Source organism: Solanum pennellii, chromosome 6 (assembly GCF_001406875.1).
Source record: "Solanum pennellii chromosome 6, SPENNV200".
Taxonomy (NCBI): domain Eukaryota; kingdom Viridiplantae; phylum Streptophyta; class Magnoliopsida; order Solanales; family Solanaceae; genus Solanum; species Solanum pennellii.
In genome coordinates, this window is record NC_028642.1 from 54,621,889 (window position 1) to 54,639,666 (window position 17,778).

General features: G+C 33.1%; 3 protein-coding genes across 6 annotated transcripts; 2 read left to right on the forward strand and 1 right to left on the reverse strand.

Moving 5' to 3' along the window:
- Positions 1-4,706, forward strand: LOC107021650 (putative exosome complex component rrp40). Its single transcript, XM_015222350.2, has 9 exons — positions 1-149; positions 243-317; positions 907-993; positions 1,725-1,781; positions 2,843-2,935; positions 3,656-3,728; positions 3,824-3,899; positions 4,063-4,153; positions 4,266-4,706. Exons 1-9 carry the CDS (start codon positions 114-116, stop codon positions 4,383-4,385), a joined length of 708 nt encoding a protein of 235 aa, XP_015077836.1. The 5' UTR covers positions 1-113; the 3' UTR covers positions 4,386-4,706.
- A 382-nt stretch (positions 4,707-5,088) lies between these two features.
- On the forward strand, positions 5,089-11,600 carry LOC107023213 (peroxisomal membrane protein PEX14). 4 transcript variants are annotated; one of them, XM_027917672.1, is made up of 14 exons: positions 5,089-5,248; positions 5,359-5,435; positions 6,178-6,419; positions 6,522-6,570; positions 6,677-6,861; positions 7,488-7,677; positions 7,853-7,942; positions 8,023-8,067; positions 8,980-9,053; positions 9,147-9,189; positions 9,286-9,353; positions 10,232-10,276; positions 10,360-10,425; positions 10,870-11,600. In XM_027917672.1, exons 2-14 carry the CDS (start codon positions 5,378-5,380, stop codon positions 11,341-11,343), a joined length of 1,629 nt encoding a protein of 542 aa, XP_027773473.1. In that variant the 5' UTR covers positions 5,089-5,248; positions 5,359-5,377; the 3' UTR covers positions 11,344-11,600. The 4 variants fall into 4 exon arrangements, with proteins under 4 accessions (XP_027773473.1, XP_027773474.1, XP_015079318.1 ...); XM_027917673.1 differs by having other exon boundaries at positions 6,184-6,419; positions 10,870-11,586; XM_015223832.2 differs by lacking the exon at positions 8,023-8,067 and having other exon boundaries at positions 5,169-5,248; positions 6,184-6,419; positions 10,870-11,583.
- Positions 11,601-16,730: 5,130 nt separating this feature from the next.
- LOC107022688 lies at positions 16,731-17,778 on the reverse strand. Its single transcript, XM_015223286.2, has one exon. It carries the CDS (start codon positions 17,707-17,709, stop codon positions 16,882-16,884), a length of 828 nt encoding a protein of 275 aa, XP_015078772.1. The 5' UTR covers positions 17,710-17,778; the 3' UTR covers positions 16,731-16,881.

Consider the following 17,778-nt stretch of genomic DNA (forward strand, 5'->3'; position numbering starts at 1 on the left):
CTATTTATGGTGATAACAAAGGGGTGCTAGGTTAGCAATCTTTTAAATTGTTGAGACATAAACCCCAAAGACTTTACACAAACACTCTGTTCAATCAAGAAAAACACAAAACAATGGGTTCGAAACCTTGCTTCATTGATAAACCAGTAGTAAGTACAAACTTTTTTTTATCGATTTCTTGTGCCAGATTATAGTGAATAAATTGTTTAATGCAAAAAGATTGTATTTTTGGTTTTGATTAGGTTCCTGGTGATGTTGTTTTAGATCTTTCCAGCATGACTAACCAAACGATTAAACTGGGTGGCGGCCTCCAACAGGTTTTTCCTCTCAGAGCTCTGATTTCTGTCTCATGGGTTTATAGATTTTTGTTTGTTGCTCTTGTATATACAAATATTAGCTTAAAAAAAGGTTCTTTTTATGTTTTATACACTGTTCTTGCTTCTTTTTTTTTTCTTCTGGTAAGTGAGTTGGAATTTTGTTGTTCAGAGCACCAAGAAAGTTGCTATAAAGTATTTACATGTAGAATGCTTTAGTTCCTTCTCACATTCAGGGAATACATTAATTCTCTCACTGATTTTGGATTATTACAATTTACTTGTTTGATACACCAAGAACTCAACATTTGTAGACACATAGTTCTTGCTATTTTGAAAAAAAAAAATTGTTCTTTTTCTCTCATTCTATATGTATCCAAAAGAGACTTAAAGCTAATGTATTCAAAGCTAGCTTTTCTTGCACTTTACCTGTATATGGTTGTTTTCCTCTGTGGATGATAGTACTCTATTCAGCATTATACTTACTGTGGCTCAAAGTATAAGGAGGCAATGCATCAAAAGTTTATAATTTCTAACTGCCTTCAAGATAAATATATATGAGGTTCTATACATATTTTTCCTGTTTTGACAGGATCATGATGCTGTAACTGTTGTCAAAGCAGGTATTTTGAGATTTTCAAAGCCAAACAAGTACTGGATTGAAAGCTCACACAAAAGAGTGAGTGGTGCTATCTTTCTAGAATTATCCAAGTATCACTTCTGCTGTTATTTTTTTGTAGATTTTATTGGAAAAGGCCAATATTTTAATACGTTTAAAGTAACCTGAAACTATTTCTTTAACTCAGCATCTTCTCATGATTGAAACAGAGATAGTAAAAACTGCACTTTGGATTTTCTCGCAGTGAAACTCTAAGGGAATGTATATGAACTTAAATAAAGCAGCACGTATTCACTGTTTAGGTTGAAATTTGGATTCACTGCTAGAATGAATAAGCCAATGTGCGTTATGGTGGATCTGCAAACTTTATATGTCCTCAACTATTGCACAAGTGAGTTAATGCTACTATATTTGAGAGTTAAAGGAAGATATCCAATTCAGAATTGCGGAGGTCCTTTATGTTTTTTCTTTTGCTTAGTTAACTCGGCAAAAAACTTATAAAGGGAAAAAAGTATGAAATTACAAGGTTAAATGTATTGTTTTGAAATATGGACTAACAAGGGAGCTATAGTACTACCTTATCAAATAGGAGCCAAGAACTAATGATTCCATCAGTGACTACTCAATTCCTAGATTTAACCCTGCGATACAACTATTTTAGAAATAACCTTGTTCGGTGATAAAAATTAGGATAGTCTCTTCTGGTTGAATTGAAGTGTTGAACTTTTTTCTTTAAAGAATATCAAATTGAACTTTCTTTGATTTGCTGATCCGCTGTTATTTCTTTACAGTATATACCTACCGTGGGGGATGCTGTCCTTGGAATTGTGGTGGACAAAAGAGCAGATGTAAGCATTCTTCAGTATTTCAAAACTGTTTCTTGTTCTTCTTATAATAAGCAATGCCACTGTTTATTGTGATAACCTCCTTATTTCGGTTTCTGGTGAATAGTTATGTCTACTTTGCTACTAGCCGTGCCCTTAATTCTACTTTCTGCAGAATGAACTCTGTAACAGCTGCACTTCTAAGTAATTGAGTATGTTATGCATTTAAGAACTAAAATTTTTCAGTATCTCACTATCCTTTTCTTTTTAATGAGTTCAAAAGTCAAAGTCAAGATGCTGATATTCCTTTTTTGATATATAACGACCTTAACTTATTAATCTCATCATCTTTTGATGAGTTTCCTTTGATGCTGTCAAACTATCCACTTCTTCTATTTGCTTTATACGAAAATAGTATAATTGGTGCTTTAACTGGTAGTTTCGTGCTGCTCTAATCTTTTGCTTTAGTGTGTCTTTCTGCTTCCTGTTTTTGATCAATCAGATCTATGGTGCACTTATTTAAGACATAATGAGCATCCAATATATGTTGCTCCTAATATTTGAGGGGATTTATGTGAGTTGTTGACTACTTTTAGTTTCATTTGTTACAGTTTGGTTGAAGTCAACTGTAGGGTTTTAGGTTCTAAACCACCATGTCTCTGGTAAGGACATATCAGCTGTAGTTGTGTAAAAAGGGAAGGGTAGTGATCCAAGTCTGCTGGGAAATAAGTTCTTTTTAGAGTATGTGTTATTGACCATATAGAATGACATTCATATTAATGTGGTGGTGAGTGGTGACTTATGTTGATCATTCATTATACAAAATTACATTCATTGAGGTAAAAAAGTTGGTCCAAAAAATTTCTATCTGTTTCTAGTACTTATGATGAGAGATTTCCTGTGTTTGTCTATTTTCCTGTCATTTTCATGAACGCATCAAGATTTATCACAAATGTAATGATGGTCCATGTAGCACGCATAAAATCTAAAAGTTCATTGATTCTTATCTGAAACTGTAGATTATGTCATTAAGATCTATGGTTTTTCCTTATGAACTTCAAATTCACTTTTGAGTTTTCTGGCAGAGCTTTTATGTGGACATAAAAGGGCCAATGGTGGCGTTCTTGCCAGTGCTAGCATTTGAAGGAGGGACTAGGAGAAACATACCCAAATTTGAGGTGATAATCCTAAGTTCCATGATATTTGAGCTCATATTCTTTGTTCTTTTCTCATCTTATGTTTCATTATGATAGAAAATACTTGTACCAAAATGAAGATATTGTTTTGCAATTTTTATCTGATTATAAATTTTTACTCTATGAATCTTGATCATTTGAAATTGAGTGACAGCTTTAATATTTAACTCAAATGGAGAGAGATGTATTGGAAGACTCCTTGTAAATGGGGCAAACTCTCCTCTCCTCTAATTGAGAAGTTGAATTTTATTAATTGCTGGTTGCTTGTTCGAGAATTGCTTGATGTGGCCTCTTCAATTAGAAGATATCATATTAGTTTGTTGATAGCAATTTAATTTACCCCCTCCCCCCCTTCTTTTTGTAAAATAAGATTCAGAATTTAAGGGGAGAATTTGTGATAAATACCTCTGAGAGCAGTTCTTTCCTTCATGTGCAAGCAAATTCCTCAACTACTTGGCTCATAAATCAGTGCTTGTGCCTCTTAGAAACTGGCCTCAAATTGCAAGTTCATTAGGATAGATTGCTTTATGAGTTATTCACACCCACTATAGAGCTTTTCATGTTTCATAGGGGGTGAGGCAGAGTATTTGCTTGAAAATATGCCAGCACCGATGAGCCATAGGATTCTTCTTAATCAATCTTTTCTAATGCACCATGTTTATATCAATGACTATTTTCTGATGACCTGTCTTGGAATTTCAGGTAGGTACTCTAATTTATACTCGTATTGTCAAGGCCAACCCAGGAATAAACCCAGAGTTATCGTGCATGGATGGTTGGTACTTCCTCTAAGTTGCAAAGATTTTCTTGAATGACCTAATCTATCTGCTGTTACACTTGATTTTAATATAATCATCTTATTCGATACAGCTTCTGGAAAAGCTGCCGAGTTTGGACCCCTTAAAGATGGCTATATGTTTGAATCATCAACTGGTTTGTCACGGATGTAAGTTTCTATTTTGGCTTTAACTTGCAACAGTGAAATCTTTGGTTTAGATTTTACTGTAACCTTAACTTGCTCATCAGAATAGAAACAAGAAAAAGGGTGAAGGTCTTGTTGCATGCTATTCCCTTAGCTACATGTTCATCTTTTTGTATTTTTTTCCTAGGCTGCTGAGCTCACCAACATGTCCAGTTCTTGAAGGTCTTGGAAAGAAGCTAGCTTTTGAGATAGCTGTTGGTTTAAACGGCCGTGTGTGGGTATATAAATCTGTTCATTCTCTATTTTTTGTGGTTGATCCGTCCATCTCTTTCTAAGTCTCAAATACTTTTGCCTCTATTCTCAATTTAGATACTTGTTCTGCTATAATAGGTAAATGCTGAGCACCAATCGTCAATCATCCTTGCTGCGAATGCAATAATGAACTCTGAGTCCTTGACCTCAGTGCAACAAAAGATTATGGTGGAGAAGCTGCTTGACAGAGTAAATTGAACTGGATTTAGCATTTCGACCACATAACCTCTAGCAGCCAAATGAAGTGATGGATAATGTGATTGTAACCAGACCGCGGAACATAAATGTGACACAAGTTAATTTAGCTTCTTCCTCATGGAGTTTCCAGTTCTTCACTCATGAAACCGTCCTGCTTGTTTATGTGATTCTTGTGAGAGTATAGAGAAAAGATGTAACATTATTAGCAAAATTGATTGTCTATGCAAACATTTTGTCCATGGTGTTGTATTTATTCTTCAAATCAATCTTCTGTCCCTCTAAACAGATTTACATTTTTCGGCTTATCAGTCTCTTTTTTTTTATTGTGGTTTCTGTGTCAGCGTGCATGGACCTTGACTCGTTTAACAAGGTACATGTTACCTTCACCAACTCGGAGAAAGGGGAGCAAGAAAATATTTGATGATTTCATATGAACTTTTAATTATTTTGCCTTAGGTTACTATAACATGCAAATCTTAATATATTTTTTTCTTTTTAAATGATTAGTAAATTATGTTACCTCTTATAATTTTCTAGGTAAGACTACCACTCAACTTTAGCTCTCAAGACTAAAGGGAACATACTACACTATACTACATTTTTAAGTTTTAATCTTTTAGCTACGTGATAATAACTTTATCAGTTACGTATTAGACTTAAAATAATTAAAAAGAAAAAGACAAAGAAAAGGAGCTTGACTCTTTGAGGGCCATGTTATCTGCAAAGGGTTTTGTCTTGTTGTTATTTTGTATATCAATAAGCAATTTCGCACACAGAAAAGCTAGTAATAGTATTTGCTTCGAGATGTGCAAAATCCACTTGTGGGTTCTGACATACTATCATCAATAATCAATTCGTCTGAGGTAATTCGGTGCCTATTTCTATGTTAACAAAAAAAAAAGTTTGGATTTTTTTCCCCTTTTTTCCTCTAATCTTGATATGTTCTTTCTCTTGTATTGTTCTTGAAATTCAGTTCAATAGAGTTGGATAACATGGCGTCTCAATCAGATTCTCCACCCAACTCCGTAAACGAGAATACCCAGAATCCAGGTACCCTTTTAGTTGCTTTTCTTTGATGAAAATTGTTGTTCTGCTACTGTTTAGTTGATTCTTGAATATCAGAGAGAAATAGATCGTGATGTTTAGTTATTGCTGCTACTTTGTTATCTGAAAAGAAGTATTTGCCATAAAGATCGAATCTTTTTGGACTTTATGATGTTTGTGCCTTTTTGTCTTTAACTGGGATAGGAGCATGTAATTGTGCTTCTTTTTTCTTTTATGGATGGTTGCTACTTTTGGTTTGTTAAGCAATAAAGTAGTACTAACTTGATATTATTACATCTAATGATCACTTGTTTGATACTGGAGCTTGTGTTGTTAGAAGCTGTATGATTTTGGTGTAGTGCAAATCTTCGAGATAATTAGGTTTTTTTCTGTGTTCTTGAACAGTTGCCTTAGCAACTAATGACAGGTATTAGCCTAATTTTCTTAAATAAATGGATTGATTTGATATCCAGTAACTGTATATAATGTGCATATTGATAACTAGGTGATTTTGTTTTCAGTGTGAGGCTTCTGAGGATGGTAGGTTCATTAACTAGATAATTTTCTCTACGAGGCTTTGCACAATCATAGAGTAGAATGCACCAGCAAACCCTCTCAACAAGAGAAACGATGTTGTATGAAATAGAGAATTTGATGCTCTATCGTAATCCAAACTTAAATTTCTAATTTGAAGCAACAGAGAATTTCATGATATATCGTAATCCAAACTTAAATTTCTAATTTGAAGCAACAGCTTCGCAACCAGCAGCTGAAGATCATCAAGGTCCCAAGCCTGAGGCTGCAAGTGGGAGCTCTCCAGCTTCTGTGTTTGTAAACTCGGAACCAATTCGGGAGGACCAAGTCCAGAATGCTATGAAATTTCTTTCACATCCAAAAGTTAGGGGATCTCCAGTCATGTATAGGCGTTCTTTTCTTGAGAGGAAGGGGCTTACAAAGGAGGAAATTGACGAGGCCTTTCGTCGAGTTCCTGTAGGCCACATTTAGATTTTTTACATTTGATATTGACTTGAATGTAACTGTAAAATCTACATGAAATTTAAGATATATATTGATTTTGTGCCTAAATTACAGGATCCTACCCCAACTGTTACTAGCACACAGCCAGTTGCTGCTAATGAAGGTAATTCATATTGTTCTCGAAATAAGTTTGGCCTTTTATTCTTTTCTTGAGATTGATACTGTTTGGAGCCTATACTTGTCATGTTGTCCTTATATATTGATGACAGATGGGACACAGAAGCCTTCATCGACTAGTACACCACAGGCTGCTTTACAAAATCTGCAGCTTGCGTCAGCTCCGAGCAATAGCATGAAAAAAATGGGGTATCTCTCTCATTTCCATTGGACTCATGCAGTTATTGCTGTAGGTCTACTCGCTGCTTCTGGAGCTGGAACAGCTGTACTTTTCAAGGTATTGCATAGTAAAGAGCTTTCTATTTATCATGCCAATCGGTACGATGTTTGTACTTTTTCTTCTCTGTCTATTCCCCATTTCTTCAGTGTAGATTTATTTTTCATAAGCGAGACATCTCAAACTTTTATTTGTGGTGGTTCAATTTATTATTAGTTTAGTGAATTGGTTGTTCTTATTGACCGAAACAAAGAAAAGAAAAGAAAAGAAAAAAAGCCTAATGATTTCATACAAATTACAAAAGGTGGTATTCGATTAATGATGGGTATCTCATAGATGTAACTCTGGCCTCTCATATGTGAGGAGCTTGCATGGTGATGGAAAATTTGACCACGCCTATATACTCTAGATTCAGGTCACTTCAAAAAAGTGTGTACCTTAACTGAAGAACTACTTGAAGATTTTTAGTTAACCCTGTTCTGACTTTTGTGTTCCTTGTTACTTTATTATAAATATCCCTGTTATGAAGATTTTCTTCAGATTTATTTGGTCTCCTCCGATGCTTTATCTTATTAGATCCATCTCTAAAGTAGGATTCTGGTGCTTATGACAATCTATTGGAAACTTTTCTCATGGACTACTCACTTTATTTATCACCCACTGTTAAGTGACACGTCCATTTGCAGAAATCTATTATTCCCCGGTTGAAGTCTTGGATACGCAAGGTTGTAATGGATGAAGAAGAAGATGAAAAAGGTATTGTCAAGGGAAAACCAAGTTTAGCAGAAGAAGCTGCTGTTGCTGCAAAAGCTGCAGCAGCTGCTGCTGCTGATGTTGCCCGAGCAAGCCAGGAGATGTTGGCATCAAAATCCGAAGGTTGGTAATGTAAATTCTTATGTAATAACAAGTTAAGAACTGGATCTGAAATAAAATAAACTGAAATATTGTTCAACATTGGGGACTTAAATCTTTCATCCTTTTTCTTATCCAGTGCTTTTTTTTTTTTTACCATCGATAATCATGTTGTGATTTAACTTGTGTTCCTCCACAGAGAAAAGGTATTTTGAGGAGCTGACAAGCCTGCTAAACTACCAAGTACGTGAGATGAAATCAATGACAAGTGCTATAGAGAAACTGGAAGGTATGCCTCTTCATTTGCTCTTGAAGTAGAAATTCTCTACTTAATCAATAGATTTTTGCATATTGACCATTTTTTGCTAGTACATGAGATGAAATCAGTGACAAGTGCTATAGAGAAACTGGAAGGTGTGCCTCTTCATTTACTCTTGAAGTAGAAATTCTCTACTTAATCAATAGATTTTTTGCATATTGACCATCTTTTGCTTTTAGGGGGTCGTGTAATTTAAAAAGGATGTGTTATGACACAAAAGGGGGTTAGAAAGGAGGTAAACTTTGGCGACCTACTGAGAAGTAACGAATAACTTGATTGTTCATAACTGAAAGAGCAATGGAGAAAGATAGAGATAATAAATTGTGCATAACCTGTATAATTTTAGTTTGCTGATTCCAGCTTCAGCTGAGGCTGGATTACTTTTTGGCTCTGGATCTTTTTGTCTTAATAACCTTGGTGTTCGAATGTCATTGTTTATATGAGGTTTTCGTAGTGCTATACTTGTCAAAATATTTTTAGTATATGTGATGATACTTATTTACTTGGGTGGTTTCTGTAAAAGTTTTTAACTCTCAAGCCACAGAATGAAAACTTGTGCACTTGTTCAAAGAATCATTTGAAGCTTCCTTATGGAGGATCAGGTGGGCTTATGACCATCTGCATACCAGGGGTGGCTATTGACCTCTACATCTCCATAAAATGCATTATAGCATGAATTTTCTAAGTTCTTTCCTTAAATAACGTTTCGGTTGTTGGTCCCTGCAATTCTGGCTATGTTCTTTCTCTCTACTCCGTGACTTCTTCCTTTTACATATACAGTATTAGCTTCGTCTTTATTTTAATGTTTTCATTGCCTTGGAATTCTAGCAATCATAAGGTAAATGTCAGGTTCTTTAGATTTTTCATGTGTATCTTGGATTTTATATATCATGCACTCCCTGACCCTTAGGATGGGTATCCCACCTCTAAAGGGGAAGGGAAAAAAAGGGATCCAAATCATCTTCAAACAGGAAGTGGGGCCTAATTTCAGTGTTCCGCTCATGCAGGGCAAAGTACTACTTCTGGAAGAATACCTGTTTCGGAACTAGATGATCGAAGAATTTCAGTTACTCAATCTAGGGTAAGCTGTGTAGCAACAAAAAAGTCGGGATCTTGTAGTTGATATCTCTGTTGACTTTTAGGATTCAGTTTCTAATTTTCTTTTATGCTCCAGCAATCTTATGCCAATGGAAAAGTAAATGGTGATGCACATTCAGGTTCTAATTTCTGTTTCTAGCTGGATTTTTTTTTCTCAAATCAATTTTTATTGATGATTTAAATACTAATGCGCATGAGTGGAATATTTTATACAGTGAGATCTTTGTCACCACCTGCATCTGTTGAACCATCTGCTGCACCCCATCCAAAGTCTTATATGGAGGTGACTCTTATGCTGTCTGGCTTGTTAGTGTATTTCCTAACTGTCAGATAATCTGTTAGTAATTCATCCTATGTTCTTGATTTCCTTTTGGTTTCCCAAAAAAAATAGTTCTGCTTGGATAGATCTGGATCACTAGGTTATTGATGGAGTATGTGGACGGGAAGGCGCCTAGACAGTATTATAGCCAACTCCCTTTAATTATTGGTCCTTTACTAACTTTTAGCTCATCTATTAGTAATTTCATCCTATGTTCTTACCATTCTAAGAAGCAAATCATGCAACTTTCTGGCTGGTGTGCCAGCGATTAAACACTTTCCTGATTACCTTTTGGATTCCCGTAGAGTTTTCCAAATCAGCTTTTGAGAAAAAAAATAGTTCTTACTTGGATAGATTTGGATCACTAGGTAATTGATGCAGGGAGTGTATGGATGGGAGGGCGCCCAGAGTATTTTAGCCAACCAGATTATCAAGGATCTCTTTTTCCTGATCAACTCCTCTTTATTTTTATTTCTAGTTTCATATGCGAAGATTCTTTAATCATGCAAAAGCATTGGCTTCTCTTCTTCCAAGCTGGAAAGACAAACTTTAGTTTAAAAGAGGTGCTATATGTGTATGGCAGTAAGCAGTCACAACTCATGAGATCTGATAGTATTATGATTTATGACAGCATTTGGTAATTGTGATAATTCCCCCTTGTAATGTAGTGCATGCGTCTATCTTTGAACAAATCAATGAGTAGCACCAGTTGAACTTTCTTTCCTCTTTAGTTTCAAAAAAAAACTTTCTTTCTCTTCAATGAAGTTGCTAGTAAAATGAGTCAGATGCTTGCTGGAAAATTTAGGTAAATCGGCTCTTCTAACTTCATTATCATTTTACAGATTATGGCTATGGTTCAAAGAGGAGAGAAGCCTTCCAACATCCGAGTAAGTCCATGGTTCTCACCAGTGGCATTCTTGTATCTTGAAAAGTAATGTTTTCTTGAAGATACATTCATCTTTTGATGCAGGATATAAATGATCAGCCACCAAATCCTAACCAACCTGTACCTGATCGTGTTGCAGCAAAGCCTAAGGTTTGTCTTGTCCTTCTGTTTCTTCTACTAGCAATGTTGCAATTGGGTCAAATTTGAAGGTTGGATTGGGTCAATTTAAGAGTTGTCTCTGCATGATTGACTTTTAAAAAGAACTTTAGCCACATTCTGGCAGCTAGACGTGAAAAATACGATTTACTAATCGAATCATAATCCTATTCAAGTACTTCTTTTGATGAATTAATCACTGCAACTAGGATATTTCAGGAATATTGTATGGATTAAGTTCTATGAACACCTGTCACTTTGGTTTGGATACAAGAGTTATGGTTTACTAGATAGAACTTTCTATTCAATACATTCGGCTTTTTTTCTTGGATTGTCTGGAGGAAAGGTGGGGTTGGAGACGGGGCCATATGCAGTTCACATGTAAGATTTACTCGAAGTGGCAATGATAACCATTTAATAATCTGTGCTTGTGAACAGCCTTGGGAAGTTGGCCAGAGTCAAAATAATTCCAATTTCCTTCAATCTCAAGGGAGTGGCGATGGCTTGAATTATGGTTACCAAGACAATCTGACGAATGGAGACAGTTCAGCACCTTGGTGGCAACGCAAGAATGCCAGGATAACTGAAATCGAAGCTGAAGGTGAACAAAACTTTGGATCTCCAGCTGCACCAGTTCAGGAACGACCAATTCAGAGATCATGGGTTCCTCCCCAGCCTCCTCCAGTCGCAATGGCAGAAGCAGCTGCAGCCATCCGCCAACCTAAAAAGTCTGCATCTCAGAACGAACAGTTGACTGATGATCAGTTGTTAGCTCGTTCATCAGATGAGTTGCAGAGGGTTACAAGAATCTCCGAATCTGGTGGTGCCCCTGAAGCTAATGGTTCGAGTTCTGGCCTACAGATGAGTGAAACAACACCAATTGCAGAAGGTGATCAATCTTTCAGCAGCTGAAAGATCATTTAATTTCCTTGATATAAAACGCTGGGCATTCAGTATCGAGGTTCACCACGATCTTACAGCTACACGTTCTTGATAAATCGAGCCTCATTTCGTGTTTACCCCTAAGTTACATTTATCAACTTTTTGGTATATGGTTGTCTATTCATTACACACTCTAAACTGGCTGCAGACTTGAGAATTGTATTTATATAATTCTACAGTTTGAATAAAGGTTAGATTATGTGAATAACATAATTCATGTTCAGTAATTTGGTGGATACAAAAAGTATTCCAATAAACCAAAGTGTGGCCTAGTGGTCAAATGTAGTCGGTTGAGAATACTTATTAGGTCATCCATGTTTTTTTGTCTATCTGTCTTAGCTTTGATGGACGGAGTTATCGGATATTTAGTCGAGGTATGCATAAGTTGGCCCGACCTCATAAAAGGAAAGAAGAAGTGCTCCAATAACATGAGTCATGGGGCCCTATGTTTTGGTGAAAGGCTCATATCAATTGCTCAAAAGTAGATCAAACTTCAAAATTATCTACAGGCACCTCATAAGAATCTTATCCTTCTCATTATATACTTTGTAGCTGGGAAGTTCACATGTTATATCAGTAAATAGAGCTTCTGTTTTTAACTTTTCTTTTTCTTTATTAATTCTAAACTTATAACTAAAAATAATATATATACTGATATATTATTACTAATTCAGATTGCAAACAAATGCACAAAAAAGCAAATAACAAGATAAAGAATAAGAAATGTGTACACATCAACTTGATTTTTATACATGAGGTCATTGAAGTGGTTGTTAAAGTTATTCTATATATGTTAGAATTTGAAACTTCATGATACTGACTAATTCACTGGTAGGCATTATTTCTATTATCAAAAATTATCTAGTGCAAGTATTTAATTTATTATTTTTTTTAATAAAGTCACCATATTTCTAAACCAAAAAAGAAAACAATAAATCTTACCAAATAGGCCACTTTTTTCCACCTGAAAACAAACTAGAATGGACCACATAACCTAAATAAAAGTTGTGATCAAATTATCCACCCATTAGTTAAGTAACTTTTTATTAGATAATTAAATAACTTTACATAGATAAATTAAATGAGCATTTGAAAAATATAGAGCTATTTTGAGAAATTTGGTTAGGTTTCCAAGAAGTTGCTATTAGGATTTTAGCTTTTGCGTGATGAGTTGTGACTACTAGAAAAGATGTGATAATGGCCCCTAACAAAGTTGTTTCACATGTCCTACCTATTAGATTCCTTGTATTTTTCTTAGATAATCGAGCGTTGTTATAAGTATTAATAGTCACCAGAGGCGTATTTAGAATTTTAAAATGATGGGTGCATTATTATAAAAAAGGTTGATCTAAGATATAAATTTGACCGATATGATATTTAGGTTCTTATTACTGAAAATTGTTAAAATTTTAATATTGTAGGTTCATAACCCTTAGACATGTGTTGTCTAATTTTAGAACAAAAATTGAAACAAGATAAATATAAAATTCAAATTTCTAACCTTAGGTAGAGAGATGCATTCAATCATCATCACATCATATGATACTTCGATCGTCGGTTCACACATCTGTATTTCAATATTTTTTTAAAAAAATATAACATTACTATATACGGTCTCGAGATGGGAGCATGGGTTTACGAAACCGAGTGATCACCCCCTGGTCGCCTTAGTATTATTGTTTTACTGTGGTAGTTTCTTATCCTTCTATTTATGTTATTATCTATATTTCATGTTCTTCAAAAATCGTAAATTTTTTTTCAATTTAAATCGTCGTTTCGAAATGTATATATAACTACCAAACGCTTTTTCATTTTGTAATAGTGACAAAAAGGAACCAATCATATAAGCAGCGACAGTTATAGTGTATATACACACATAATTTTGAGAGAAAATATCATGCAGATAATTTATTAACTCAATTTATTTTTGATTCGTTCAAATTTAATTTAATTTATCTATTATTATCTTTAAAATTATAAATAATTAAATTCAAATATTTAACAATCTTATTATTTATCGAAATATATATGTAATGAAGTGATTACTTTGAATCTATTAGTTCAAAATTATGATAAAGAGTAGACACTAGACATGCACTTTGCACTTTTTTTTTTAAACCAAAATATAGTGGAAGCTTTTGGCCATATGATTAGGACATTGATTTATTAATGAATATAATATAAAGTTTTTGGCACTATATATGCTTTTTATTTGCCCAACAAATATCAAAATTGCCTGCTAAAGTACCCTACTGGTTTGTACTAAAGTATACCGATCATAGTGTTTGAATTAGTTTTTGCGTATTATATTTATTAAAATAATTAAGACAGATGAAAAGAATTATTTAGTTATCGCCAGCAAGAAGATATCGTTCTTATAGCTATTAGGCATTAGTCAAATTCTTAGAATCGAGATAAAATTTTAATTATGAATTTGAATAAATTTAATAGTTTTTGATGAAATATTTCTTTTTAGTAGAATAGTTACTCCACGTTCCTATATATATAGATTATTTTCCTAAAATTCAAACCTATAGGAGCTTTTACCCCAAAGGCAAGTTGTAGTCAATAACCTAATTAATTAATTCGATATATTAACCTTATACTATATACTATATCCTACTTCAACAGTATTTCTTTTTGTTTCTAGAACTTCTCCTAAAGTCTTAATATTACATTTTTATTATTATATGAAAAGGATATAAAAAGCTAATTAACCCTAAGAAGAAATTAAATCTTGATAGACTTTTGCAGTACTTCTAGAAACCTACTAATAGAAATCTTTTATGATGCTAATTAGAGAAACTAAATACCTCAAGAAAAATCTTGCTCTTACTTGCAAGTTGCAAAGAAATCTTATTTATAAATATTTGTTGTGATAAAATACTTAAATTAATGATTATTTTTTAAAAAAATATGTAAAGTTTAAACTGAACAAATAACAGAGATAATAGTCGAGTGTTGATTAAATCATAAAATTAGCGAGTAAATTAGGAATGATAAAATCAGTTCATAAAGATATGATTCATTCAATTTGATCATGTTTGAGCGAACCATGACCTATTTATTTATTGTTTCAATCTAATTTAACTCGTTCAATACAGTTCATGCATCTAGAACTAGACGAATATATAATTCAAATTTGATGCATGAAAAATATTTCAAAAGATAGTATATTTTTTATTTGATAAAATTATTAGATACTTAAAAAGAAAAAAAAGCTAGTAAGATTTGGCTCAGCCCCAAGTATAATAATTCGGGAGCGCGGAGCCTAAAGAGTATAAAATATTAACAAAAATTACAAAACAATATATAAAATTTTATATTAACCAAAACGGCAAAATCGCTGGAACAACAACAATTTCTCCGCCGGACTCTTTATTTAGAGAATCGCTTTATTATGAATTTCCTATTTCTTGTACACAAGATCAACTAATTAATGTACTAATAAAACTTGTGTAAGAAGATTTGTCATAATATTATAAAAATCTATACCCTCTAGAACGACAAGGAAAAAAAACAATCAAAAAGTTTATAATTATGAACAAGTCTTCAAGAAGTAAATGATTGAGAATTTAGGTACAATGTGTCCACTTGAAATATGTATTATATAAGATTAATGGATAAGTCTTCTGATAATTAGTAGTACTCTAATTAGTTTGTGGTTAAACATGTCGATATGTGTCTTGTTTTCTCTAAATGAATTATTATAACAATATGATTAAATTGTCATCATAAGCTATGATTTAAAAAATAAATAAAAATCGGTGCGAGTATAATTAAAAGGAGGAATCTCTTGATACATAGTACTTTATTTTTTTATAATCTAATTCACGTGAATTTAAATTAACTGATTATTTGTAAATATATGACAGAAGCAAATCAAGAATTTTCAATTATAATTTTTTCATTTAGTAAGTTTATGAGAAATTTTTTTATAAATATTAAATAAATTTTATAATTTTATATTATAAATAAATATGAAATTTGAGTCTAAATTAATTAATTACACTGAGTCGTGCTTTCACGTATAAATCCGCCTCTAATAGCGGATATGGAATGCAAACTTGGAATAGACCCAAATGTTTTATTGGTTGGTGAACTTGCGGATAATGGCTAATTATTTAAAATTCTCCCTTTGAACCGTCCGTTGAGATGGTTGTTACGTATTATTTTATAATGTCTCATATTATATTATGTTATGTTATATTATATTGTATTATGTTTTACTAATGGAAATAGTGTTTCAATAAATTATATCGTTCGTTATCATAATATAACTGTCAAATATTTACAATTTAAATGATAAACTACAAAAAAAAAAGATACAAAATATAACTACTATGAAATTATTACAAAATATAACTACTATGAAATTGTGGAGTAGAGGATAAAATAATAATAATAATAATAATAAATAAAGACAAAATAATTAACAAAAATATTGGGGTAGCGGTCACCCCTGCTCATTACATTAAATGAGTTTTATAATAGATTTAAACAATAATATACAATAGAATTTGAATAATATTAAAAAATATTATATTCAAATTAACAATATAGTAAAATTAACAATCATCCAAACAAAGTGTAACTTGTAAATAGATAAAAAAAAAATACTCATATATTAAATAGATCAATTAAGTACCGTTTTAACGGATTAATTTGATATCCTTATGTAAATAGTAATGAAATGAAAAATTTTATTCGGAGAATTCAAGATATAAATAAATAAATATATGAAGATAGAAAGACCATTAAAATAAACTCTTTTTAACAATACCTTGTTTGGCCGTCTATGTTACCCTTTTCAACATTCAGCTAACAACTGAGAGTGCATAATTCGTACATGCCAAACTTAATATCTCCAAATTAAAAATAACCCAAATTTGATGCTATTTAGTTTAGATATTTGTGTTCACCCACTAAAATTCTCTACCTTTTTCAGTATAGAAGACAGGGAACATAATTTTTCTTGCAACAGAAATTTATAAACTATTTTTTACGAAATAAACGATGATTATTGATCAATAATCTCATTCTCGATTATTTCGCAAAAATTCAATGACATGACGAATTTGTGATTGTCAGATTAGTCAAGACGGTGATGATTCGTAATATAAAGGTGCCCTCGAAACTTATGTTGATGGATTTTGCGTATGTTTAATACATTCCAATCGTGAAGAAGGAACCAAATACATGTCTGAGTAAGAGAAGATTGTACGGAATTTTTGAAATGTGAAAGTGGTTTACCATGGATTTTGTGTATGTTTATGAATGACTAATGACATCTTTAATTTCATTTAAGAATAATTAAATGCAATTTTAAATTGTATTACTTTGGTCGCATAATGATATGAAGAAAAAGAAAAAGATGCTAAATATATAGATAACCTGTTAAATTAATTCAATATTTCATTCATAATCCATTAGATATTATTATTTACCCATGCTTAATCACTGATTAACTGTTTAACTATCTGAAGATTCCGTTCACTGTAATTAGCCTCAGAAATGCTGTAAATTTCGATTTAGCCCATTCACATTACCCAGAAAGCTTAATAAATCTTGCCTGTATGGTAAATATGACTTCCGTTTATCTTTTCCGCTTATCGAACAACGCAACGCCGGAAAATCTTCAACGGCGGGAACTTTTCCGGTGATTATTCCAGAGTCGGTTCTCGTAGTCTCTGATTTCTCTTCTCTTTTTCTGAACGGAGTTGTCAAAAACACGAAAGTATCTTTACCCTCACTGTTACTCCGGTGAGTGAAGTCACGTAACTTCCACCTCTTAGAAGAGGAGCCAGTGGAGTTACTCTTCTTACGCAATTGATCAGATGGAGACTCTTCCGCCAATTTCGGCTTCCACAAGCAGTACGTTCCCGGAGCAATTCCTTGTAACTCTTCGGCTTCCGACGAAGAAGACGACGACGCAATATCACGATCTTCGTTAAAAAGCTTCCTTAACGAAACTCGATTTGACTTCGTCTTCTTCGGAGTCGAAACTTTCTCCGAATTATTATCGTTTAACGATAAATCTCTGTTGAAAATTGGGCGGATCTGACCGTTGTAGAAGATTTCATCAGCAGAAATAGGCGAAAATTGATTAGATCCTTCCGTCACAAAAGCAAATTCAAAATCATCTTCATCATCATGATCATGTATATGTACTTGATTTTCATGGTTATCATTGATGTCATTATCATTAAAGGAAAATTCAGAATCAATTTCATTTTCAGCTATGAATTCTTCTTCTACATCATCTCCTGAAGCAATTTCTTTGAGATTTGTACGAGCTAAACTCGGAGACTGAGATAGTTCTGAAGTCCCTTGCATAATGATGAAACACTTTTTTCTCTCTGTTTCTCTTCAAATAAAATAAAGAATGCGTAATCTCACATTATT

Bases quoted from the DNA above. Each gene is read 5' to 3' on its own strand.
- LOC107021650 (XM_015222350.2), top strand. From the start codon at position 114: ATGGGTTCGAAACCTTGCTTCATTGATAAACCAGTA. The intron at 3,729-3,823 runs GTTGGTACTTCC...TATTCGATACAG, and splicing joins AGAGTTATCGTGCATGGATG to CTTCTGGAAAAGCTGCCGAG. The intron at 3,900-4,062 runs GTAAGTTTCTAT...TTTTTTTCCTAG, and splicing joins TCAACTGGTTTGTCACGGAT to GCTGCTGAGCTCACCAACAT.
- LOC107023213 (XM_027917672.1), top strand. From the start codon at position 5,378: ATGGCGTCTCAATCAGATTCTCCACCCAACTCCGTAAACGAGAATACC. The intron at 6,571-6,676 runs GTAATTCATATT...TATTGATGACAG, and splicing joins GCCAGTTGCTGCTAATGAAG to ATGGGACACAGAAGCCTTCA. The intron at 7,678-7,852 runs GTTGGTAATGTA...GTTCCTCCACAG, and splicing joins GTTGGCATCAAAATCCGAAG to AGAAAAGGTATTTTGAGGAG.
- LOC107022688 (XM_015223286.2), bottom strand. From the start codon at position 17,709: ATGCAAGGGACTTCAGAACTATCTCAGTCTCCGAGTTTAGCTCGTACA.